Consider the following 25050-nt stretch of genomic DNA (forward strand, 5'->3'; position numbering starts at 1 on the left):
ATGGACGATTCCACCTTATGACAAAAGAAGATATTATCTGTAAATTAACATTAAAAACACGAATCCTTACCACTAAAAACAATTTTTAGAAGTTTGAAAATAACTAATCACCTTTTTCGAGGGTAGAAATTCGACGGCGAATCAAGCACGTATCAGAAAGCCTACCCTTCCTTCTCTCTTAATGAAATGGTAGCGTCCCAAACCGCCGCCAAAAAAGGAGCGATGGGGAATATCTGAGGTAGGACTGTACCATTGTTATACACGGGGGGGGGGGGTGAATTGGAAAGGAAAGCGTTTTTAAAAACAACAGGGAATAATGTCATCCTCGGTGGCTGGACTAAAGGAGACATTAATCCACACTGTTAATTTAGGAATGATAACAAGCTCCTGCTGTTAACTTTTTCCCCCCGAGGGATATAAATGGTTTATTCTCCCATAGGGTTGCCCTGGTGATAGAAGGAAGCGAACTGAACGAGGCCCGAACGTTCCCCACTTCCGGTCTAGAGTAGTGTAGGCCTGAAAGGGAGCCTGGACTGTGTAACCGCAGGGTAGAGCCGCGAATAGGCTTCGAAGCCACGCGGTAGTGTATACTCTCCTATCTCTATCGTATCTATCATAGCGTATTATAATATCAGTATATACCAGTTTGCCCATGCCTTGGCTATACTATTCTATTTGATGGACCTTTCTAATTCAATTGCCTTGGGTCAGTGCTATGTGATCTTGGGATTTGTAGTTTGCCGAGGCATCAGCATTCTTTGGCAGAGAAGGCTCAAGACCTCATAAAACTACAGCCTCCATGATTCCATAGCATTGATCCAGGGCAGTTAAAATGCATTCATTCCACAGCACAGATGCACCCCAAGGTTTTCTTTTCCATTGCTGGAAGCATTGTTGTTCTAACACTTTTGTTTCTAAAGAAGGAATCTTATATTTAATATATGTTTACAGTAATTAAAAGGCAGATCTAGTCAGGTGGGTCAGGGAAATGGAAGGGAGAGGAAAAAAGAAAAAAAGTAGAAAATGTTATATATACAATATAGAATAGATACAATAGGGGAAGGGTATTATTGACTTCCAATCTCATTTGTACTGGTATTTAGTTCTCTTATAATGTTTCATATCTGTTTCTTTTTTTCATACTCCATCTCAGATTTATCTATCCATAACTTCTCCTAACATTATAAAATCATCTTCATTTTTCTTGTTTCAAATACTATTTAAATAAAGTAATCTGTTGCCTTAGTCATCATGCCTTGATATTTCTTCAAAAACTGTAAGACAGTCCATATTCATTATATTCACCGTTTTAATTAACCATTCTTCTTTCATTGGTATTTCCTTATTTCTCCATTTTCTTGCATAACTTATTCTTGCTGCAGTAGCTAGGTAATTAACATTTCTTGATTTTTGTCTAGTTTCATATCAGTCATTCCTAGCAGAAAATATTCTGGTTTCATTGCAAATTTTATATTCAGTATCTTCTGTGTTATTGCATGTATAAGTCTCCAAAATTGTTTAGCTGTTTTACAGCTTCACCACATCTGGTAGAAAGAACCTAGAATCATAGAATCATAGAATCATAGAATAGTAGAGTTGGAAGAGACCTCAAGGGCCATCTAGTCCAACCCCCCGCTAAGAAGCAGGAAATCGCATTCAAAGCACCCCCGACAGATGGCCATCCAGCCTCTGCTTAAAAGCCTCCAAAGAAGGAGCCTCCACCACGGCCCGGGGGAGAGAGTTCCACTGCCGAACAGCCCTCACAGTGAGGAAGTTCTTCCTGATGTTCAGGTGGAATCTCCTTTCCTGTAGTTTGAAGCCATTGTTCCGTGTCCTAGTCTGCAGGGCAGCAGAAAATAAGCTTGCTCCCTCCTCCCTATGACTTCCCCTCACATATTTGTACATGGCTATCATGTCTCCTCTCAGCCTTCTCTTCTGCAGGCTAAACATGCCCAGCTCTTTAAGCCTCTCCTCATATGGCTTGTTCTCCAGACCCTTAATCATTTTAGTTGCCCTCCTCTGGACGCTTTCCAGCTTGTCAGCATCTCCCTTCATCTGCGGTGCCCAAAACTGGACACAGTATTCCAGGTGTGGTCTGACCAAGGCAGAATAGAGGGGGAGCATGACTTCCCTGGATCTAGACGTTATTCCCCTATTGATGCAGGCCAAAATCCCATTGGCTTTTTTAGCTGCCGCATCACATTGTAGGCTCATGTTTAACTTGTTGTCCACGAGGACTCCAAGATCTTTTTCGCACACACTGCTGTCAAGCCAGGCGTCCCCCATTCTGAATCTTTGATTTCCATTTTTTCTGCCGAAGTGAAGTATCTTGCATTTGTCCCTGTTGAACTTCATTTTGTTAGTTTCGGCCCATCTCTCTAGTCTGTCAAGATCGTTTTGAATTCTGCTCCTGTCTTCTGGAGTGTTAGCTATCCCTCCGAGTTTGGTGTCATCTGCAAACTTGATGATCGTGCCTTCTAACCCTTCGTCTAAGTCGTTAATAAAGATGTTGAACAGAACCGGGCCCAGGACGGAGCCCTGCGGCACTCCACTTGTCACTTCTTTCCATGATGAAGACGACGCATTGGTGAGCACCCTTTGGGTTCGTTCGCTTAGCCAATTACAGATCCACCTAACCGTAGTTTTGTCTAGCCCACATTTTACTAGTTTGTTTGCCAGAAGGTCGTGGGGGACTTTGTCGAAGGCCTTACTGAAATCTAGATATGCTACATCCACGGCATTCCCTGTATCGACCCAACTCGTAACTCTATCGAAAAAAGAGATCAGATTAGTCTGGCATGACTTGTTTTTGGTAAATCCGTGTTGACTATTAGCAATGACCGCATTTGTTTCTAAGTGTTTGCAGACCACTTCCTTAATGATCTTTTCCAGAATCTTGCCTGGTATTGATGTGAGGCTGACCGGACGGTAATTGTTTGGGTCGTTCTTTTTTCCCTTCTTGAAGATAGGGACCACATTCGCCCTCCTCCAATCTGCTGGGACTTCTCCTGTTCTCCAAGAACTCTCGAAGATGATTGCCAGTGGTTCTGAAATAACTTCCGCTAGTTCCTTCAATACTCTTGGATGTAGCTGATCTGGCCCTGGGGACTTGAATTCGTTTAGAGTGGCCAGGTGTTCCTGGACAACTTGTTTCCCTATTTGGGGTTGGATTTCCCCCAATCCTTCGTCCATTCCATGTTGCTGAGGTTGAAGATGGCTTTCTTTTTGTGAGAAGACCGAGGCAAAGAAGGCATTAAGCAGTTCTGCCTTTTCCCTATCCCCTGTCACCATCACCCCATCTACTCCTTGCAGTGGCCCTATCGCCTCCTTTTTCTTCCTTTTTCTACCAACATAAGCAAAAAAACCTTTTTTGTTGTTTTTTATGTCCCTGGCAAGCCTGAGCTCATTTTGCGCTTTAGCCTTGCGAACCTTTTCCCTACAGGAGTTGGCTATACGTTTGAATTCTTCTTTGGTGATTTCTCCCCTTTTCCACTTCTTGTGCATGTCACTTTTGAGCTTTAGCTCAGTTAGAAGTTCTTTGGACATCCATTCTGGCTTCTTTGCACTTGTCTTATTTTTCTTCTTTGTTGGCACTGTTTGCATTTGCGCCTTGAGTATTTCACTTTTGAAAAACTCCCATCCATCCTTAACTCCCTTGTTTTTTAATATCGGCGTCCATGGAATGCCGTTCAGTAATTCCTTCATTTTTTGGAAGTCAGCTCTCTTAAAGTCCAGAATGCGTGTTTGACTTGTCTTAGTTTCAGCATTCCTTTGTATTGCAAACTGCAGGAGCACATGGTCACTTGCCCCTAAGGATCCAACCACTTCAACTGTATTGATCAGGTCTTCCACATTTGTTAAGATTAGATCAAGAGTTGCTGATCCCCTTGTTGCCTCTTCTACCTTCTGGACCATAAAATTATCTGCAAGGCAAGTGAGGAATTTGTTGGACTTTGTACTCTTGGCTGAGTTTGTTTTCCAGCAGATATCGGGATAATTGAAATCGCCCATGACTACTATATCTCTTCTTTGTGCCTGTTTGGTCAGCTGTTGACAGAAGGCTTCATCAAGTCCTTCATCCTGACTCGGAGGTCTGTAGTAGACACCCACGACAAGATCTTTTTGAGTCCCGGTTCCCTTGATTCTTATCCAGATGCTTTCAAGCTGGTTTCCCGGATTACAGTCTTGCATTTCTTCTGCAACGTAACTGTTTTTGACATATAAAGCTACTCCCCCTCCTCTCCCCTTTGTTCTATTTCTGTGAAAGAGGTTATAGCCCTCAATGGTTAAATTCCAGTGATGGGAGTCATCCCACCAGGTTTCAGTGATGCCTATGACATCTTATGTGTGGTGCTGTGCTAGGAGTTGGAGTTCGTCTTGCTTATTTCCCATGCTCTGAGCATTAGTGTAAAGACATGTAAGCCCCTGTGACCTCCCCTCGAACTGTTTATTTGGGATTATTGTGCTCTCTGTACTTGGTCCTTGCTGTGTTTGTGTTTGTGTATCGCACTTCCAGCATTTATTCGGGACAGTTTTATAACATTATGATAGTTTCTTGGGTGTAATATACCACTGGTACATCATTTTATACCAATTTTGTTTGAGGTCATATGAATATGTATATTTTAATTTATTATTCCAAATCTTTTCCCATTTTAAATAAGGAATCCTAAGCAGGCAGTCACTGTAATGCGCACATTTTTATTCAAATTACAAAGAATACACTTTTTGCTGCTGCGCATTACATTTGCCAGAAAATCCCTTTTTTGGTTTCAGGGTTTGAAAACTGAGGTGCGCATTAAATTCAGTTGTGCATTAGATTCGAGCAAACATGGGTAAGACTTTGCCATAGCCTTTCATGCTGCTGTTTCTCCCAGTTCCTAAGAAACCTTCATGTGATCCTTTCCCCCTTCACAGGCCTGCAGAAATTAAGAGTCAAATCCAATGTTGCAGCTATTTGAAGGGGGGGTACATTCCAAGGATGGCTGTGTCCAAATGAAGAAGAGTGAAGCAAAAAGTCCATCATGTTTTATATTGAAGCTTTTATTATCAATAGCTAAGTTTTAGGAGAGAGATATCAGTCTTTCAGAATGGAAGAAAATCCATCCAAAAGTTAGGAACTACTTCGCTATATACAAGAAGTCCCTAAGTTACGAAGAAGATAGGTTCTGTATGTTTGTTCTTGTTGAATTTGTATAAAAGTCAGAACAGGTACATTTCTTAAGTGTAACGCCAGCCATATGTATATGTATACGTGTTAACCTTTCCCTATGCTATCCAAAGCTAGAGAGAGAGAGTGCTTCAGATAGCATAGGGAAAGGTTAACACCCCTGTGGTATTTGATTTGATGTCTTTGCCCCTTTTCAGAAGATTTCACCTCCTTTTCTGGCCCTGTGAAATTGGCTTGTTGTGAAAACAAGGATTGGTGATAAAGCTTCACTTGAGATACCTGTTCCCCATGATAACTCTTCCAGGAATATATTTCCCTTCCGAGGGATAGATTTCTCTCACTTCCAGTTGTCTCACCCCCGTTCTTAACTGTGAGTAGTTTGTAAGTTGGATGTTTGTAACTCGAGGACTGCCTGTTATGGTAACAAGCAATTAACCTCAGAGGTTTGGCTTGGTGGCCTTGGATTCTCCACTCCTGCTTAAAGGAAATGAAAATAGAATGGCTCCACAGTGCTTTGTAAGTGGTAGAGATAGAAGCCCTCCATTATGGAAGCATTCATTTAAACTTCAAGGAATATTGTTCATGATTGTAACACTGCAGTAGTAAGACATATAGTTTTGATGTTTTAAAATTATAACGGAGAGTATCCATTTTAAAATACTTAAAATATGTTAAAATATTTAAAAATATCTCCACCTATGTGGAATGTTTTTGCATGTTTGATTCAAACCAAACAGCAACAGCAGAGATAGTGGTTTGCCAGAAAGATAAAATCTTTCAATACCTTATTTTAAAAAATTATCAGTGGTAAACAGTAAGATCACAAATAGTATTTTTGGTTTTCTGCTAAGAATATCTTGTAAACTTCTAAACCTACAAACATCTGCCTCTTTTCTACATGTTACAACTATAAGAAATTAACAGGATTTCCTGCTGGTTCCCTTTTCTTGTATTCACTAAATTTTATATGAGATAAAATGTTTTCTCTGGTAATCTCTTCATTTTCAGTATTATGAATCGTAAAATAGCTCTATAGCTCAAATCAAACCAGATTAATCATGATTTGTAAATCTTATCCAATAGTGACTGTGTTTTGGTGTGAGAGACTATGGAAACGTGGTCTTAATGGAAATATGTATGTCATTTCTCTCCTTAGGCTTTAGTTCTTATTTTAAGAGGAAAGATGGAGCTTATAAATACAGAATCTTTTGTGAGCCCTTTAAAGGGATTTTTGACATTTCCATCAGAAACCCAAGGAAAGAAAAGTAATCCCCTCCTTTGTAAATTAGATGATAAACCACGCTGTATCCTTTGTTCCCATGGTAAATATTTAATAAAGATAATTCTTGTGTACATGTACAAATATGTTTTATTTCATTTTGAAATTTATTTTGAAATTGTAAATTAAAAAAGCACATCTAGTGGTGGCATCATGCAGTTTTGTGCTATTAGGTCTAGTGTTCATCATAGTGTTCATCATGTGTTTTTCCACAAGTCCATATAAGAACCAAGGGACTGAGAGTTAACAATAAATTTGTTTAATGTGTTTTCATAGAAAATCTGTTTATGCCAAAATGCCTAGAAATCATTCTGTTTAGGCTGTTTCATATGTCTTAGTTGCTTCACATGTTTATTCACTAAAGCTAGTTGCTATAGCCTTAACCATCATGTTTTGATTTAAATTAAAGATGACTACTGTTAAGGAAATAGTTATTTGGTGCTTCCTCTACTCTTGTTTCAAGAAATTAAGATATCACAAATTTGGGAATATCTTAAGCCATTCTAGATTGTTAGTCATGAAAAATAAAAATAATTTTAACCAGCCCTGCAAAACTGTCAATCCAATGGAGGCAAACGAATAATGTTAACCCTGAGCATTTGATATAGTACATGGTAAGAAATCAGCAGTGACCCATTAGCTGCTTGTGAGCCATTAAATGAGCTATCAAATGGACACCAGTGAATTCAACAAAAAACTATAAAAAGAAAGAAAATACCCCTAGTCACAGAGTCTAGCATTTGGAGGGACTACTACAGTAGAGTCTCAGTTATCCAAGCTAAACGGGCCGGCAGAAGCTTGGATAAGCGAATATCTTGGATAGTAAGGAGGAATTAAGGAAAAGCCTATTAAACATCAAATTAGGTTATGATTTTACAAATTAAGCACCAAAACATCATGTTATACAACAAATTTGACAGAAAAAGTAGTTCAATATGCAGTAATGTTATGTTGTAATTACTGTATTTATGAATTTAGCACCAAAATATCATGATATATTGAAAACTACAAAAATGGCTTGGATTATCCAGAGGCTTGGATAAGCGAGGCTTGGATAAGTGAGACTCTACTGTATTACATTTCCTAAAGTTTTCCTCCTCTTTCCAGAACACATAGGATTAAGTTCCTGCAACACAACCACCAATGTATTTATGTAAAACCCGGCTTGTCATGAAGACCTATTTGTGTCATACAAACAGGCCTATAGCCTATATTATTCAATATATGATTTCCATGTGTTCAATAACCATTTTATATGGAACTGGAGAGCGGGACTAGGTCATTGTTCTGTCTACCCATGCAATCACCTTTCTACCTCATCATAATACTAATTATAACCAATCTATAAAATGTATCTACTTGGAGCATTTACCACCTGGTCTTCATCCAAAATCTGCTTTGAGTCTCCAGGAGATAAAAAGCAGGGTATAAATATAATAATAATAATAATAATAATAATAATAATAATAATAATAATAATAATAATAATAATAATGCTCCCAGATTGACTTACAAAGCAATAAAAGCAAGCCGCAGGCTTGCACTCTAAAAGTACATGAAAAAGAAGGGAAAGGGAATCAGAAGGGGTTTAAAGGAAAACAAGAAATCCCAAGTACCAGATCTTAATTGTTATGTAGTTTTTAAATGGCTAGAAGTTACTAATTGTAGATTATTAAAAGAAATGGGCAAGAAGACATCAGAATAGCAATATGAAATTCTTAAATACATATTCAGAATGTAACAGAAGATTCCTTAACCAAGAACTATTAGTGTATGTCATTGGCAGTATAGCAAAAGTGAACAAGAAAATTGCTAATTTAGAAGTGGGACTGAAAAGATATGACAGTAGTGATGTAGTAAGTGTCATTGAAGCATAGTGTGTAAGAAATCTCAGGGGTTTCTGTTTTTTTTTTCCAGACATAGTATGGTTTTTCGGAGTATCTTAGCCTTTCTAACAAGTGGAAATCAATGTCATATTGTTAAGTGGAAGTGACGTCAAATGTTGGTATCTTTGAGGCACATGTTACTCTTGCACCAAGTACCATATATCTAAATGCTCCAAAGGTTTGAACGTGTATGTACAGGGAGCAAAATTAGATGTCAAGTAAAAGTGGTGCCAATCCAACACAGCAGATTATTATCAGATTATACATACCATATATACTCAAAGATAAGCTGAGTTTTTCAGCCCTTATTTATGAGCTGAAAAAGCCTCCCCGGCTTATATTCGGGTCAAGGTCAAGCCAGCAGCCGAAGCCTGGAGGCCACAGTATGTTTTCTTTTCCAAAACCTCCCTCCTTTGCTTCTCCTCCCAGGCTGGTTATCTTATTTTTTTTGAGAGAGAGAGAGACAGCGACAAGAAGCGAATGTTTTCAAAAGCGAAAGGAGAATGTGAGAAAACCCTTGCAAGCCAGATTGCATGGGTAGAAGGGGAAGGAAAAAAGATATTCTTGCAAATTATTATTATTATTATTATTATTATTATTATTATTATTATTATTATTATTATTACTACTACTACTACTATTATTGCAAGAACATTTGAGTCCAAAGGGAGGGAAGGAGGGAAAAGAGAGCAACAGAAGGTGTGTATTTCGTTTTATTCCTAAGGAAACAAAAATGAGGTGGGGTTTTTTGGGCGGGGGAGAGAAGTTTTAAAAAGCCTTTTCTGGCTACTTTTAGAGTTTGAAAAAGGGAGAAAGAAAAGAGGTGGGAAAGGGCAGGAGAAAAGAGGACAAAGTTGTTTTTAGGGGGGCTTTGCTTGCATTTCTTCCTTGGGTAAATGCATGCCCCAAAGCTTCTAAATATTTATATAGATGTTCCCCCTACAAATACATTAATATATGAATTTTCCCCTCATATGTTTACAGGTCTTTGCAAATCATATGTAAATATAGATAGAGATTTCCCTGTACCTGTATATCTGTTCCTATATGTATACATTAATTTTATATATTAATTTTATATGAATTTTACCATCACATGTTTGCAAGTGCAGAGGGAAAATGCACGTGCGCGCACACACACTCACACATAGATGTCTAGATAGATATAAACATTGATAAATAGGGTTTACAAATATTGCAGGAGGAAAATGCACATAGAGAGAGGTTTTGCAAAGGTTACATGTGAAATTAGTATATATAATGATAGATCTATATCTAGTTCTGCATTATTTATGTAGGCATTATATGTTTGCCTGTTACTATGTTGGAAGCTGGGCTGAGTTCCCCAGGGGGAGACAGATAGGGCAGGGTACAAATGAAGCTGTTGTTGATGATTATTATTATTATAAAGTTATTGTTGCTTTTCCACTTATAGAGTTAGTTTACTGTTTTTCTTTGAAATACAGTAAATATTCAAAACATTTAACCCACTGATGCCTCAATTAATGTAATTTTATTGGTATCTAATTTTATTATTTTTGAAATTTACCAGTAGCTGCTGCATTTCCCACCCTCGGCTTATACTCGAGTCAATAAGTTTTCCCAGTTTTTTGTGGTAAAATTAGGTGCCTCGGCTTATATTCGGGTCGGCTTATACTCGAGTATATATGGTACTCATCTTGTAGACATACATGCTTCTTTAAGCTTGACCAAAAGAAAATTAAATGTATGAAAGGGTAGTAATTGAGGACATGATTTCAGCTAAGATTATTTCAGTGGAAAAAGTTTTAGTATTTTTGTTTTTCATTTGAAATCAGTGGCCTTTAACAGTACTTGACCTTTCATGGTGTCCGTATGTATGAACAAAGCACTTACCTTTTTAATTTGAATCCCAAATTTATTGAACAGGCGGCTTGTTTAAAGTTAACAAGTTTGAAGTAAGCAGGGAGGGGAACAGCGAAATGGGAAAGTAGTGGGGAAAATGTAGGAAGTGTGAGAGAAAGCAAAAAGGAGAAACAGGTGTGTGGTGTCATTTTATTTATGCTTACTCAGATGTGAGCTCATTGTTCTCAATTTCCTGATTATATCTGGTTAGAATTACAACTTCCTTTTTGGAACTCACAAAATTCCTCGCTGGACCAGGATTATACTGTGACATTCCTGAAAATTGCTTGGTCTTGAATTAGATTTTCACGTAACAAGAGTTAGAAAATAACAAGGCAATGAATATATTTCTATGGGCACATCTACACTGATGGCTTAAGTCAGTTTCAAACTGGTATTGAAGAAAGTGGTTTTGCTGTGCAGATAGAAAATCCTGGAACCAGTTTGAGACCTGGATGGTGTTTACATAAACTACAGCACCCTAATGCACATTGAGGGTTTTCTTTCATGTGTTTTGTGGGCATGTCTAGCCACTACAGTTTGAAACTAGTTTTGAACTGCATTAAATGGTCAGTGTAGATCGGGCCTATATACCTTTGCTTTTCCAGTCTGCCACAATGATATTAGATTCCAGTAGTTTATAGAAAATTAGTGTGTAACCATCCCTGTCTCTTACTTTGTCTTTCAAGGTGATTGATGATGCAGCACTTAAGAAACATGCACTGCAAAGGGGTCTTAAAAAAGGGAAAGGGGTGAGCAAAATAAAAGGTAAGCATAATTACTTTTGATAATGTAACATTGCTCTAACATCTTCCAAAGTTTTCATTAAAATATAATTTTAAAGTAGTAAGTTCCCAACATGTCATTGGCTCATTTCAGATGTAATACCAGTTTGTGATTTGTACTAAACAAACTATGGTTTTAACTTCTTTCCCTGCAGAAGGCAAATTTTTGCTTTAGAGTTGTTTGTCTGCCTTCCTCACATGCTAGACTTCTGTGTACATTGTTGCCAGTATGCTGATAACACCAAAGTCTTCCTTCAATCCAAAATTGAGAAATCTATTTTAATTCTGAACTATTTTCTTCTGTTAGTAGTGGGGATTAATGAATTGACGATTAGTCAAGACAGAATTATGTTCTCAATTGAGTACTGCAGATAACATAATTCTGTCTAGTGAGGCAGGTTATTCTGCTTTCCCCTGTTCTTTCTGTTTTTTTTGTTTTCTTTCTGTTTTGCTTTTCACACATACTCAGGAAATTATTCTGGAGATAGCAATTTATCTCAGTTGTACACAAACACACACAGTTTCAATAGGTTAGCCTAGAGTAGAAAGTCTTTCTGAGATCAAGCTTTATTGCATACTTTACTGCAGACATGCTGCTGCAACTCAGTACTGAAAGTTTATCTTTCTTCAGTTTTCCTTCATCATCCTTCCAATGCCAATGGTATAGAAAAATTCCAGAAGAGCAGAAAAGAGGGGCTGGACTAGATTCCCATCAAAGTGGTATAAAAAGAGCTTCTTTGTTAGAGAGTTTAATTGAAATATACCTGTATACACAGCATCTTTAATTGGCTTATTACAGATGGTGAATAATTTCAAACCACAAACCCAGTTTTTTCACTTAACAATTCCATTGCTTTAACTATTCACATGCTCAGTATGGCTACTTTTTCCCTTATATTACAGAGAAAGACCAAAAGGGGACACAGAAGTTTGGTGGCTACAGCTCAGAGACTGTCTCTCCAACATCTCCAGGAAAAATTGCTCATAAGAAGGTACAGTGGTATCTCAGGTTTCAGGAGTCCTCTGCTTTTGTGCATATTTGGGTTAGCATGATCATGAACTTTGAGCTCTGGATTATGCGAATATTCATTGAAGAAGCATGCTGGATCAGGCTTCTTTAAACATTTCTATAATCACTGCTGCATTTATGTCTTATTAGTAGTTAGCATTTCTATGCTGCCCTTCTTGCTCTGTTTGGAATAACATTGCAGTTAAATGGAGAGGAAACACTTAGTACAAGTGTTGCTGGAGCTCCTAGTATTTGTATCTATAGTTCTTGGCTGTTGTGCACATGCTAGTTTGGGAAGATATGATACTGAATTTAATGCTTTCTAGAGCAGCCATGCCTCAGATTTGTAAGTGATAAAGAACATCCATTATATCACATGCAGAAAACACATACTATTTTTTTCTTGGAAATTCTTCCACAGTAGAGTCACACAAATATTGGAACGTCAAGAGGTTGAACTTGACTTGTTTTTTGCATTGGGACGTGAGTCTTTTACGTTGTTCATCCATTATTTGCCTTTAGATTATAGCCGAAACAGATAAACTGGTGGAGTTGTTTCAGTATCCAGGATACTCTAAGGAAGAAACAACACCACTGCCAAATGGAGTACAGCTAGATGACATTTTGGAGAAGGTGATTCAGGCCCAGAGAAAAACATCAATTGCCCAGGTATGTTGCTATCCTATACATGACGATCTGGAAGGAAGTAGGAAAGATGGGTAAATTGTGTAGGGATGTGCATGCTTTTGTTTGTATGCTTATGTTTGTGCTTATGTGCTTCCCCTTGGCAAACATTTTTTTTCTGACTGAGTACTCCACACATTACCAAATGGCTATATGTAGGGCCTTTTTTCTTAAAAGGTTATTTGCCCCACACCTGCTTGGCGGAAAAACTTACAATTCATGTTGCAAGAGCCCAAACATCATGTAACCCAGGTTTGGGCAAACTTCAGCCTTCCAGTAGGCTGTTAGCATTTGTGGGAGTTGAAGTCCAAAACACCTGGAGGGCCGAAGTTTGCCCAAGCCTGATGTAACCCTGTATTGTGAGCCGCCCTGAGTCCCTTCGGGTAAGAAGGGCGGCATATAAATGATGGAAATAAATAAATAAATAAATAAATGACCCAATTCCCTGGCACTGCTGCACTCATTGATAGAGGAGAAGGACCAACAGAAGGTGCCATGATTTATTGACTGAACAACAGCAATGTGCGAATGCTCCCCCTTTTCTTTCAGTCGTCCTTCTTTGTACTACAATTCAAAACTCCCGTTGTTTATTAAAGCACAGTTTCTTATTACATCCAAAGCAGAAAACTGTAGTCTGATATCAGGTTATGAAATCAAGAGAGAGAGCTTTATTGGCTTATGAATCAAGACTGGATCAATTTCAAAGTTTGAATGTAATAAGAAAGGATAGTTAACAAACTCCAAATATTTTTAAATTGCATTGCAAGAGTGAGTGAAAGAAAGAGTACAGATAAATCATTACTTCTTAGTGGCAGTGTTTGGGATCCTGACCTCATTGGCCCATGTTGTACCCCTTTCGGGCTGTACAGTGTCCAGAACTAGTAGAGTCCAATAAAATTATTAGACTAAAATAAATATGTCTGAATCATGCTTGTGAATTTTAAATGTTCTTGACAGTCACAAACCCTGGATTCACATTCTGGCTTCTTAAGTTACTCTGCATCTTATTTGAATTGGAGTGCTGTCATTTAAAGTGATCTAATCTTACTAGTTTACTCCTCTAATGAAACCTGATTGCACTGTGAATAAAAAAGGATACGAACTGGGAAGTGAGGAAAACTAGTTCCTTTGTTGTTTTATAAATAAAAATTCTGTAAAAGTGTTAGTGTTTGATTTCTTTACAGACAAGCTGGTCACTGAAAATGCTGCGCAAGTTTCTCAGTGCTCCATGCATCCAGGCTATTTTGCTGGACAGTTTCTGGTGGCAGTTTCTACAACTGTATCATGTAAGAAAACACCTAAATACATGGGTTTTGGGAAATTCTTTTGGTCATACCTTTTCATTTCTGTTTTTTAAAGTTTCTGATTGTTCTGAATTTCTCAGAATTATTCATTTTGCTACAGCTAATTCCACTAAATCTTTTAAATGTCAACCAATGAAAGAGTGAGGATGGAAATGAAGGGCCTGACTTTTATTCTTAGCTCCAACTAGATTAAGGGCATAGAATAATCTTTCAGAATTAGTTCACTGGATTTACCTGGACTATTACTTGGATTTAGGTCAAATATAACAACCTGCCCTATGTACTCATGTATAAGTCTAGAAATTTTAGTTAAAAATATGAAACTGAAATCCTGGGTCGACTTATGCACAGGTTAATATGAGTACTGTACTCTTGTCTAAAAAGGAACCGTATCCTTCTCTGTGTAGAGTAGAATAACAAAAAGCAAGAGCTTAGTCAATGTTGTGAATATTTACTCAGTTCACTTTAAATGCCTTCCATGCCATTAAAGTTCTTTTGCCGCAGGATTTTTTCTGATTTTGGATGTTCAGTTATGATAGGCTGCTTTCATTGAGTCCCCATCACCATGGAATGATAAGTAAAAGGATATGCCTCTTTGTTAACTTTTCCATCTTTTCTCTCTCTCAATAGCCAAATAGAGAGATTCAAGGATATTTATTTGAACGCATTGCAGAAAATTATTCCCGTATCCTCTTGGGTTGCCACAAGGTTTCCAACCAGGAACACATCCTTATAGTGAGTATGTACACATCTGGAAATGGATGAGAGAGGTATTAGATTTCATACAGGGAAGTAGCATTGGATAGCCTTGTGAAGGAAACACATTACCTTCAGCATGATGAGACGCTTTCTTTTAGAGTTTGTAAATACTGGAAGAACTTTGAAGTATTTGTAACTTGTAGCCAGGATAAGATATAGTTGCTTACCTGTAACTGTGTTTCTTTGAGCAGTATTCTGTGGAATTCGCACTGATGGAATCTGCTGCGCCTGCACAGCATTTTCGGAACCTTCTAGAACCTCTAAATGAAACATTTTGGCGGGGGGCCCACCCACACTCCCCAATAGTGTACATAAGGCCCTGTGGGTGGGGCTAGCCAGTTCCCCGCCGCCAGGGAGCAGCTATAGCACAGTGGCATGATCACAGCGGGGAGGATGGGCGGGCTGTGGGAATTCCACAGAACACCACTCGAAGAAACACAGTTACAGGTAAGCAACTATATGTTCTTCTTCGTGGTGCTTCTGTGGAAATCGCACTGATGGGAGACTGACAAGCTACTCACCCCAGGTGGCGGGTCATGCCACGCACGAGAACAGGACGGATCTCCTGAATGCTGCATCCCTCTTCGCCAAGACGTCCAATTTTTAATGGGAAGCAAAGGTGAACGAGGAGGACCACGTAGCCACTCTGCAGATATCCTCCAAAGGCACTCCCTTCAGAAATGCCTGTGACGTCGACACAGCCCTTGTCGAGTGAGCTACCACCCGATGCGGAAGATCTCAACCGGCTAGAGAATAGGCAGTCTGAATGGTAGCAACAATCCAAGCAGCCAAGCGTTGAGGGGAGATAGAGGTCCCCAACACGTCTGCCCTGTACTTCAGGCATAACCAAGTAGACTTCCTATGAGCCTTAGTCCTCTCGATGTAGTATGCCAGCGCCCTCTTGACGTCCAGGGAGCGCAAAGCTGTTTCCAAAGGTGTTGAAGGATTTTGGAAGAAAGCTGGTAGCGTAATGTCCTGGCACATGTGGAATTTAGAGACTACCTTCGCTAGAAAGTTTATATCTGTCCTCAGGACAACCTTATCATTATGAAATCTCAAGTATGGAGGGTCTGCCCTCAGGTCGTACAATTCGCTGGCTCTGCTTGCCAAGGTGATGGCTACTAAGAAGGCCATTTTTTACGATAAGTAAGAAATGTCACAGGAGGCCATGGGTTCAAAGGGCGGCTTGAACAGTTGGGATAGTACTAGTTCCAGGCTCCATGCAGGGGATGGGGGCGCTACCGGTGGGTGTAAGTTCTTGAACGCTTTGAGGATTCCCCCGGTGGCGTAGTGGATTAAAGCCTGTTGTGATTTGAAGGTTGGATTGCTGATCTGAAAGCTGCCAGGTTCGAATCCCACCTGGGAAGAGCGCGGATCAGCTCCCTCTATCAGTTCCAGCTCCATGCGGGGACATGAGAGAAGCCTCCCACAAGGATGATAAGAAACATCAAAAACATCTGGGTGTCCCCTGGGCAATATCCTTGCAGACGGCCAATTCTCTCACACCAGAAGCAACTTACAGTTTCTCAAGTGGCTCCTGACACACAAAAAAAACACTTGAGGAATAATCTGATTAAAGGGTCCTGGAAGCACAAGCGCCCCGTGAGACCTCTGTGATACCAGGAAAGAGCTGCAATGTAACATTTGAGGGAAGCAAGGTATAGGCCGGCATTGGAAAGGTGCATCAAGAAGTCCAAGATGGCAGATGTTGGGGCTGTGGTTGGATCCAGGCCTCTGGCCCAAGAGAACTCTTGGAACTTCGCCCACTTGTACTTGTACGATTGTTTGGTTGAGGCTTTCTGAGCCACCTGGAGAATCGCCTTTACCAGGGCCGAGAGGTTGTGCAGGGTCTGATCCTCCAGCCCGTCAGGTTCAACGTGGCCACGTCCAGGTGACGAACGCGTCCTTTGTAAAGCGTGAGAAGGTCCGGAGAATTCTTGAGTCTGATGTACTGGCTGCCAGACGCCCTCCATAACGCAGTACGAATTGTCACGGAGGATCTTCGAGACCGTTCTGCTTATTAATGGTAGAGGGGGAAAGGCATAGAGCAGGTTGCCTGTCCATTGGAATCGGAACACGTCCCAAGGCATCCCGGGGCTGCCCGGGGCGGAGGAGCGCACAGAAGATGGGGCAATGGGCATTCTCTGGGGACGCGAACAGATCTATTACCGGCCAACCCCAGCGGCGTACCAGAAGCCAGAACTCTGACGTTGAGATGCCACTCGTGGCACGATGACTTTGACCGGCTGAGGGTGTCCGCCAAGATGTTGTCCTTTCCCGGTAAATGGACCTCCTGAGGTGTCACATTCTTTTTCACGCACCAGTTCCAAAGACGAAGCGAGAGGTGCAGCAGACGTCTTGAGTGGGTCCCGCCCTGTTTGTTGAGATAGTACTTTACCATTGTATTGTCTGTCACAATTCTCATGGTGGTTCCCTGCAGGAGACGTTCGAATGCGTGCAAAGGCTTCTCCACCGCTAGGAGCTCTAACACGTTGATGTGAGCATCGTGTGTGCGGCCCGTCTAACGTGCGTTGATCACCATATCATTGAGGTGTGCCTCCCAACCATCTTGAGACGCATCCGTTGTCACTTCATGTGTTGGTACTGGTGGGTGAAAGAGCAGGCCCGCCCGCAGATTTCGTCTCTTTGTCCACCATCTCAGGGATCGCACTACAGAGGCCGGAGGCCACAGGGTAACCCACTGGCTGTCGGAGGATGGGTGGAATGTCTCTAGAAACCATATCTGAAGGGGCATCATCCTGAGTCTTGCTAGATTTACCACCACGGTGGTTGAGGCCATGTGCCCTAGGATGGACAGCACATGCCACGCCAAAGCCCATCCCCGGGCAGGGAGTTGCAGGATAGAAGCCCGGATGGAAAGGAAACTGGATTCCGGGAGTTAGGCACTTTCCGATCAGTAATCCAGGACTGCTCCAATAAACTCGATGCTTTGTGAAGGGGTTAGGTGGGATTTTTCTTCGTTTACGATGAGACCGTGCTTCTGCAAACGAAGGAGTGTGAAAGACACATCAGCCCGGAGGCCAGTTTCTGTGTCTGCTACGAGAAGCCAGTCATCGATATAAGGAAAAAGTATTATGCCTCTTTGTCTCAAGTATGCTGCCACAGTGGCCATGCATTTGGTAAATACTCTGGACGCCGTGGCTAAACCGAACGGCAGCAAATTGAAGGAGTAAATCGAGTGTCCCACTAAAAAACTTAGGTACCTACAATGTGAACACCGTATTGAAATGTGAAAATACGTGTCATGTAGGTCAATGGTCGCGAACCAAACCCCTTTCCGGAGAAACAGGAGGATGGTAGTCAGTGTAAGCATCCGAAATTTACGGGCCCTAATGTGTCTATTGAGACCCCGTAAATCCAGGATGGGGCGCATGCCGCCACTCCTCTTCCAGATAAGGAAGTATCTAGAGAAGAAACAAGAGCGGGCTCTTCGAGGAGGAACTCTAGAAATCACCCCTTTCTCTAGGAGAGCAGATACTTCTTCCAGGAGATATGGTGATGGAGTGGTCGGGCGGAAGGTCCCCGTTCGAGGGTACGAAGCAGATTCGATTGTAACCCCTTCGGATGACTCCTAAGACCCACACGTCAGAGGTTATCCTTTGCCACGCATCAAGATATGGGGCTAGCCTTTCAAAAAATGCAAAGTTACCCTGCTGAGGGCTAACAGGGCAGGGTCGTGATGGACCCTCTGAACTACTAAAAAAAACAGGTGAACAAGAATCAAAGAGCTACAAACTTGGAAGAAACTTTGAGGGGGGGGGGGAACTGGACCACAGGCTAAAAACGGCGTCGCTGTTGTGCCTTGTAGGGGAATGAGGTTCATCTGGATCCGAAAGGAGGGTTTCTGTTTTTCCCTGTGTGAAGGGGAGGTAGATCTCCTATTCCGATAGTATGGATTCCATCACCGCCTCTGGGACTGGTATGTCTGCTGTATACCATATTTATGGGTGGCCTGAGTCACCTCATGGGTGTCCTTAATTTGTGTGTCTGTCTCTGGATTAAAGATGCCAGCCTCATCCAGGGGAAGATCTTCGATAACCGATTTGATGGAAGGAGAAAGATTGGCTGCTCTCAGCCATGCATGGCGGCGGAGTGAGATGGCTCCCGCTAACAGTTTCCCTGATGCGTCCGCCACATTTTTCGCCAAGTCCTTCTGGAGCTTCGAGAGAAGGCATGCTTCTTGCTGGAACTCCCTGGGCATGGCCTGGTCCTGCCGTGGGAGGAGATCTATATACTGGGTCATCTTTTCCCAAAGGTAAGTTTGATACGCCCCTGTGTAGGCGCCATAGTGCACCATTCTTGCAAACAGACATGCAGATAAATAAAATTTCTTCCCCATACTCTAGAGCTTCTTGCCTTCCTTGTTAGTAGGCACTGCTTGGGATCTTTGGATTTGTGTGGGTTGAGTAACATCCACAACACGTGAATTCGATTTTGGTTGTTTGGCCAGCCACGGGGCCCCTGAGAGGTCAATTTTGTACAGGTACTCAGCCCTCCTTGGAGTAGCAGGGAGTGCCGCTGGAGAGACCCCTTCGTTTTTGACAATTTCTATGGTATAAGGAAGGGATGGCAAGGCCATGGTGAGAGGACCTTGCTGTTTGGAGGAAGGATAGACCGGGTCATCCACTAGGTTTCTGTGAAGGTAGGCTGAGGGCCTTAGAAAGATGAATCATTAGTGTGGAGAAGGTCTTAATATCTTCTGCAGAAGGGGGATCTAAATCATCATGCGGATCTATTATTACCACTGGAGCCATGGGGAGGGCCTCCCCATCTTCAGCCAACCCAGCGACATGCTCAGCCACCTGCAGGGAAGCGATCAGCGCCTCTGCTTGAGGAGTTGTTGGAGCCAGCTGGGCACAGAGCATTGGTAAGGCTTGTGGGGCTGGAGAACAGCCGCAAGCCTCCTCGCCTTCTGTTCCGGGTGTCAAATCCAAGGGCAGTTTTGCAGGGAGGTCCCTCCGCAAACGCCGATCACTGCGCCTGAGGGGTGTGGCCTGAACCCAGAGCGTACTGCGGAAGAAGCAATGGGACGTGGCCTCGAGCCGAGCAAGAGGCATGCCCCTGCACCGATCCCGGTGGGGCTGCGTAGAGCCCGTATAGGTTCCAGGGTTGGAAGCCCTTGAAACCAGGCAGAAAGAATGGGCAAGGAGGGAAGCCATAGCGGTAAAAGGGGAGGTGTTGCTCCCTCGAACGGCTTCTGGAATCTGGGCCGGATGGCGAAACGCTCCCGGATGCTCCCGAGCTTGTGGATGGGGAGCGCCGCTTCCTAGATGATCGGCCCCGGCCCCGTTTGGGCAATTTTGGTGGAGGAGAGGAGCTTGGTGAGCTCAAAAACAAGTGTTGCGATCCAGAATTTCATCCCTGGCCCCGCGCCTTTTGCCATCCGTTCGGCGGTGGAACCGCCAGCTGAACAGGGACAAGCACAGATGGGCTAAGCGCCTGAGAGCTCTGTGGCTCAATCAGTATCAGGGGAGGAGGATTGCTCCTCTCCGGGGACCGCACCAAAGCGGGATCCAGATCCTGGAGTTTTGGGGCAGGCTGAGGGCGAGGCACCTTAGAGAAATGTTTAGACTTTTTGGTTTTCTTGTGGCCATCCTTTGGGCAGGTAGCTGTTTGGGTAGCCCCGGGGTTCTCAGGGAGGAAAATCACTTCAGCCTACGTCTGAGCGGCTTCAGACAGCGGATGGTCCAAAGGCCTTGCCGAGGCCGCCTCTCCTGCGGCCACAGGGATTTGCCGGGGCTGGGTGAGGGGAGGGCCCAGGGAGGTTAGGGGCTAAGGCCTGCTCGTAGAGAAGGGCCTTTAGCCTAGATTCCCGGTTCTTCCTCGCTTGAGGGGTGAACCCTTGGCAAACTTGGCATGACTGAGGGATATGCCCTTTTCCAAGGCGTAAGAGGCATTTAGAATGGCCGTCTGCTTTGGGGAGCTTTTCTCCACAAGCGGTGCACTTTTTGAAAAAGGAAGCCATAACAGTGGCCTAGTCTTGCGCCCTTAACCCAAATCCAAATCCAAGTAAGTAAATGGTCCGAGTCGGTAGGTAGGAGAAAAACAACGTTACCAAAGCCAGTCCGAGGTCAAATGATAGGAGACAGAAGTATAGCCAGTCCAAGGTCAAGCCAATTGAGACAAACGTGGTATAAGGCTCTGGAGAGGTTCCTATAGTTGCTGCCTGATGCGGTGGAAAAAAGGAACTGGCTAGCCCCGCCCACAGGGCCTTATATAATCTGTTGGGGAGTGTGAGCGGGGCCCCTGCCAAAATGTTTCATTTAGAGGTTCTAGAACAGGGGTCCTCAAACATTTTAAGTGGAGGGCCGGTTCATGGTTCCTCAAGCTGTTGAGGGGCCGAATTATCATTTGAAAAAAAATATGAACAAATTCTTATGCACACTGCACATGTTTTATTTATAGTGCAAAAAAAACCCCCAACAACTATTTATTTATTTACTACATTTATACCCCACCCTCTCTCACCCCGAAGGGGACTCAGAGCAGCTTACAAGTTGTATGTACATACAATATATTATATTATTGGCATAGCACAATATTAGCATTATATATTACTATACTGTCCTAGACCACTATTGTAATATTATTAGTAATATTACATTTAATATATAATGTATAATTAATATTATTATATTGTATTACATTATAATATTAGTATCAATATTATATGTATCCAAAATATATTCAATTATTACCATAGCACAATATTAGTAAATGAAAGAACAATACAATATTTAAGAATAAAAACAATTTTAACCAACATAAACCTATCAGGATTTCAATGGGAAGTGTGGTCCTGCTTCTGGCCAATGAAATAGTCAAGTTAAGTAGGATTGTTGGTACTGTGTGCCTTCAAGTCATTTCAGACTTTGGGCGAGGCGAAGTCTAAAACTGAGGGTGGGGGCCAGGTAAATGACCTTGGAGGGCCGCATCCAGCCCCCGGGCCTTAGTTTGGGGACCCCTGTTCTAGAAGATTCCGAGAATGCTGCGCAGGAAATGCCATCAGTGCGATTTCCACGGAAGCACCACAAAGAAGAAACTTCTAATTCCTAAATTATGTTTCTTTATCTTATATATACTCAAAATGTATACTGAAAAAAATAGATATGAGAAAGTGGGAGTTGCTCAATCAACTTGCCCCAGCAAATCTTTTCCATGTTATTAACCCCACAAACAGTTTTGAAGATTCTGCAATTTAGGAATTTATAGTTTCCCTGCCCTCCCCAGTCTGCTGGGATTCACTGATTCTCTGCATGAACTGAAAAAATGATGAATCACACACAGTAATCTTGTGTTGCAGGATAAGAGAGTTTAATAATAATAATAATAATAATAATAATAATAATAATAATAATAATAATTTGGCACCTAGGGCTTCTGAAATATTTTGGAAAAGCAGCAGCAACAACCATGTTGGATTGGATCTTTGAGTAATGAACACAAAGTTGCTAGAAGAGTTCTGACAGATCTTTTCTCTCTTTACTTGAAACTAGTTTTTCCCATCAATAGTGAGTCAAGCTGTGTATACCTGCTTCTGCTACAGTTTCCCAAGGTCCTGGTTCAATACCCCGGAATTCAAGGCCCAACTCTGTGATGTATTTTCTGAGTGGTTTGGAGGTGAGATGGTTTTCTTCTCTATGATCAGTGAATTGAGTGCTTGGAGAATTTCCTATTCCAGACTCTACAAAAAGCACAGCGAATGGTTTTTGGCAACATCAGTTAATCCCCCGCTTCAAATGAAACAAAAATGTATCTTTCTGAGGTTATTAAACTGTCCCCTGGCATCTCATCCACATCCTAACTTAGAATCCAAAGATCCATTATGTTAGAATCTTATTGGAGACCAAACCAAATCTCATGGAATGTCAAGAGTACATTGTAATTACTTTGCCACTCACTGTCAAATCTTTCTTCTAATTTCCCCTACAATATAGGTATCCTACATGCTCCAGGGAGCTACAAGAAATGGAATTACGCCCAACTGGAACCGGAACGGTCCAGGAGAGAAGATTTGCTCTCAGGGAAGACACAGTTGAAGGCTGGTAAGAGACACCCCCCCCCCAAAAAAAAATTAACCTCCTTTTGCAGTACAGTTAGAATAAAACTAACTAATTTAAATGAAAGGACTTGTCATTGAGACATGGGGGATAGGGCAAGTATTCGGCAATGAAGACAGAAGATTACCAATGTATTTCAACAATACCATTATTATTATTATTATTGCTTTATTTATATCTTGCCTTTCTCCCCAAGGGGACTCAAGACGGCTAACAATGTCACACATTGATCAATTTAAAACAAAGTGAATACAAAAATTAAAAAAACATTTAAATAGCACTGTGTGTCTGGTTAAAAATACAATTAAAACATAATAAATACAATTAAAATGTATTTTAAAACACAATCCCGCCAAAATCCCACCCACAACCTCCCTAGCAGTGTTCCCCTTATCCTTCTCCAAATGCTTTCTGGCAGAGAAAGGTCTTGACCTGCATGCAGAATGCCAGGAGAGATGGGACATCCTAGTCTCTCTTGGGAGGAAGTTCTACAGTCTGGGAGCAGCCACCAAAAAGGCCCTCTCCCGTGTTCCCACCAAACATGCTTGAGCAGGTAGTGAGACAGAGAGAAGACCCTCCCCAGTTGATCATAGATGTCTGACAGATTAATAGAAGGAGATACGGTTTTCAGATAACCTGGACTGGAGCCGTATAGGGCTTTGTAGATCAAAACCAGCATTTTGAATTGGACCTGGGAATGTGTTGGCAGCTAGTGGAGCTGTTGTGACAGAGTTGAATGCTCTTTGTAGCCCGCCTCAGCTAGCAGTCTGGCTACTGCTCCTTGGAGCAACTGACGTTTCGAGCACATTATAGCAGTCCAACCAGGATGTAAGCAAGGCATGTATCACTATGGCCAGGTCTCACTTCTCCATGAACAGGCATAATCGGCGCACTAGCTTTAACTGAGCAAAGACACTCCTTGTCACTGCTGATACCTGAGCCTCCAGGTTCAGAGCTGAATCCAGGAGTACTCCCAAACTGCAAGCTTGCATTTTCAAGGGGAGTGTAACCCCATCTAACACAGCCAGAATTCCTATTCCCAAATCTGTTTTATGACTGACCAGCAGCACCTCTGTCTTGTCTGGATTAAGTTTCAATGCCTTCATCCTCATCCAGTCCATTACAGCTGCCAGGCAACGGTTTAGCACAGGAACCGCTTTCTTGTAATTAAATGGAAAGAAGTAATAGACCTGCGTCTAGATGGCACTGCACTCCAGAACTCCAGATGACCTCTCCTAGCAGTTTCATGTATATGTTGAACAGCATGCAGTTGAGAAGTCACATATACTCCAGTACCTTGCCCAGAAATGGGAGAAAATACTAAACCCTTTCCTTCCATTACATATCAACTGTACAAATAAACTGGGTGAAACAGAGCTGGAATTAGGGACATCATAACTCAGTGGTATACAGTTTGCTTTACATATAAGAGCAGCCAGGTTCATTCCATGTTATGGCCAGTTAAAAGGGTCACAGGCTTACACAGAGGAAAACATATCAAGATAGACAGAGAAAATGGTTTGTCTAATTGCTTGAAGCAGTGGAAGCAGGTTTATTTCATACACAAAGAAACAGAGAAGTAATGAAATTATTAATCATCAAAATATCTTGCAGTATGCACTTGTAGAATAGGATAACAATACATTCCAAGACAGAATGTAATCAGCAGAAGGATATACTACTGTCTTCCAGGAGCTGGCGTCCGATTAAGAGGGAAACATTGGATTTATTTCCTTTCATATTTCTTTCTTATTTTCTACTAGAAGAGTAAAATATACAGTGTTCTTTAGTACATATTTGGCTAATTTGAAATTGCTTTAAGTCAAACTCCATAAATTCTTAATTGTTTTTGCTGGCACGAGAAAAACATTTGTTATGATCTAGTTCTGCAGGTAAATTTCACTGGATAAATGTTCACAATGTCATGGTTAGAGGGGAAATACTCCATTTAGCACAGACCATAGCAAATGGAAAATACACACACTGTATATAATATGTGTTGTGACCTGGACAGAATGTAATTTTCCCCATCCTGCATCAAAGATTTTAGATAGATAATTTTTGACATGACTCTTTTATTTCCATAGGCAGTGGTGTTTCCTTTAGTAGTGACACGTTTTCTCATGCTTTGCAATTCCAAAAGGTAAACAGTTATTGAATTTTCACATACTTGTGCTGGAGAGATAGCCATTAATATAAGCCTTGGGGT

The 25050-nt window shown here is 41.6% G+C and overlaps 1 protein-coding gene across 4 annotated transcripts in view; it reads left to right on the forward strand.

Annotated features, from left to right (window-relative positions):
• The first annotated feature begins 10 nt into the window (after positions 1-10).
• Positions 11-25050, forward strand: part of fam227a (family with sequence similarity 227 member A) — a 32911-nt gene continuing 7871 nt past the window's right edge. The window contains exons 1-12 of one of the 4 annotated variants that reach the window (XM_062982930.1): positions 505-580; positions 5368-5540; positions 6327-6474; positions 8220-8305; positions 10909-10987; positions 11908-11996; positions 12536-12682; positions 13882-13983; positions 14632-14736; positions 22278-22401; positions 22719-22826; positions 24929-24984. In XM_062982930.1, the coding sequence (XP_062839000.1) occupies positions 6354-6474; positions 8220-8305; positions 10909-10987; positions 11908-11996; positions 12536-12682; positions 13882-13983; positions 14632-14736; positions 22278-22401; positions 22719-22826; positions 24929-24984 (1017 nt within the window). In that variant the 5' untranslated portion in view covers positions 505-580; positions 5368-5540; positions 6327-6353. Of the gene's footprint in view, positions 239-445; positions 581-5367; positions 5541-6326; positions 6493-8219; positions 8306-10908; positions 10988-11907; positions 11997-12535; positions 12683-13881; positions 13984-14631; positions 14737-22277; positions 22402-22718; positions 22827-24928; positions 24985-25050 lie in introns of those variants that run through there. The other 3 variants (XM_062982929.1, XM_062982928.1, XM_062982931.1) reach the window with 3 other exon arrangements.

This window comes from Anolis carolinensis, chromosome 5, assembly GCF_035594765.1.
Source record: "Anolis carolinensis isolate JA03-04 chromosome 5, rAnoCar3.1.pri, whole genome shotgun sequence".
NCBI classification, from domain to species: Eukaryota; Metazoa; Chordata; class Lepidosauria; order Squamata; family Dactyloidae; genus Anolis; species Anolis carolinensis.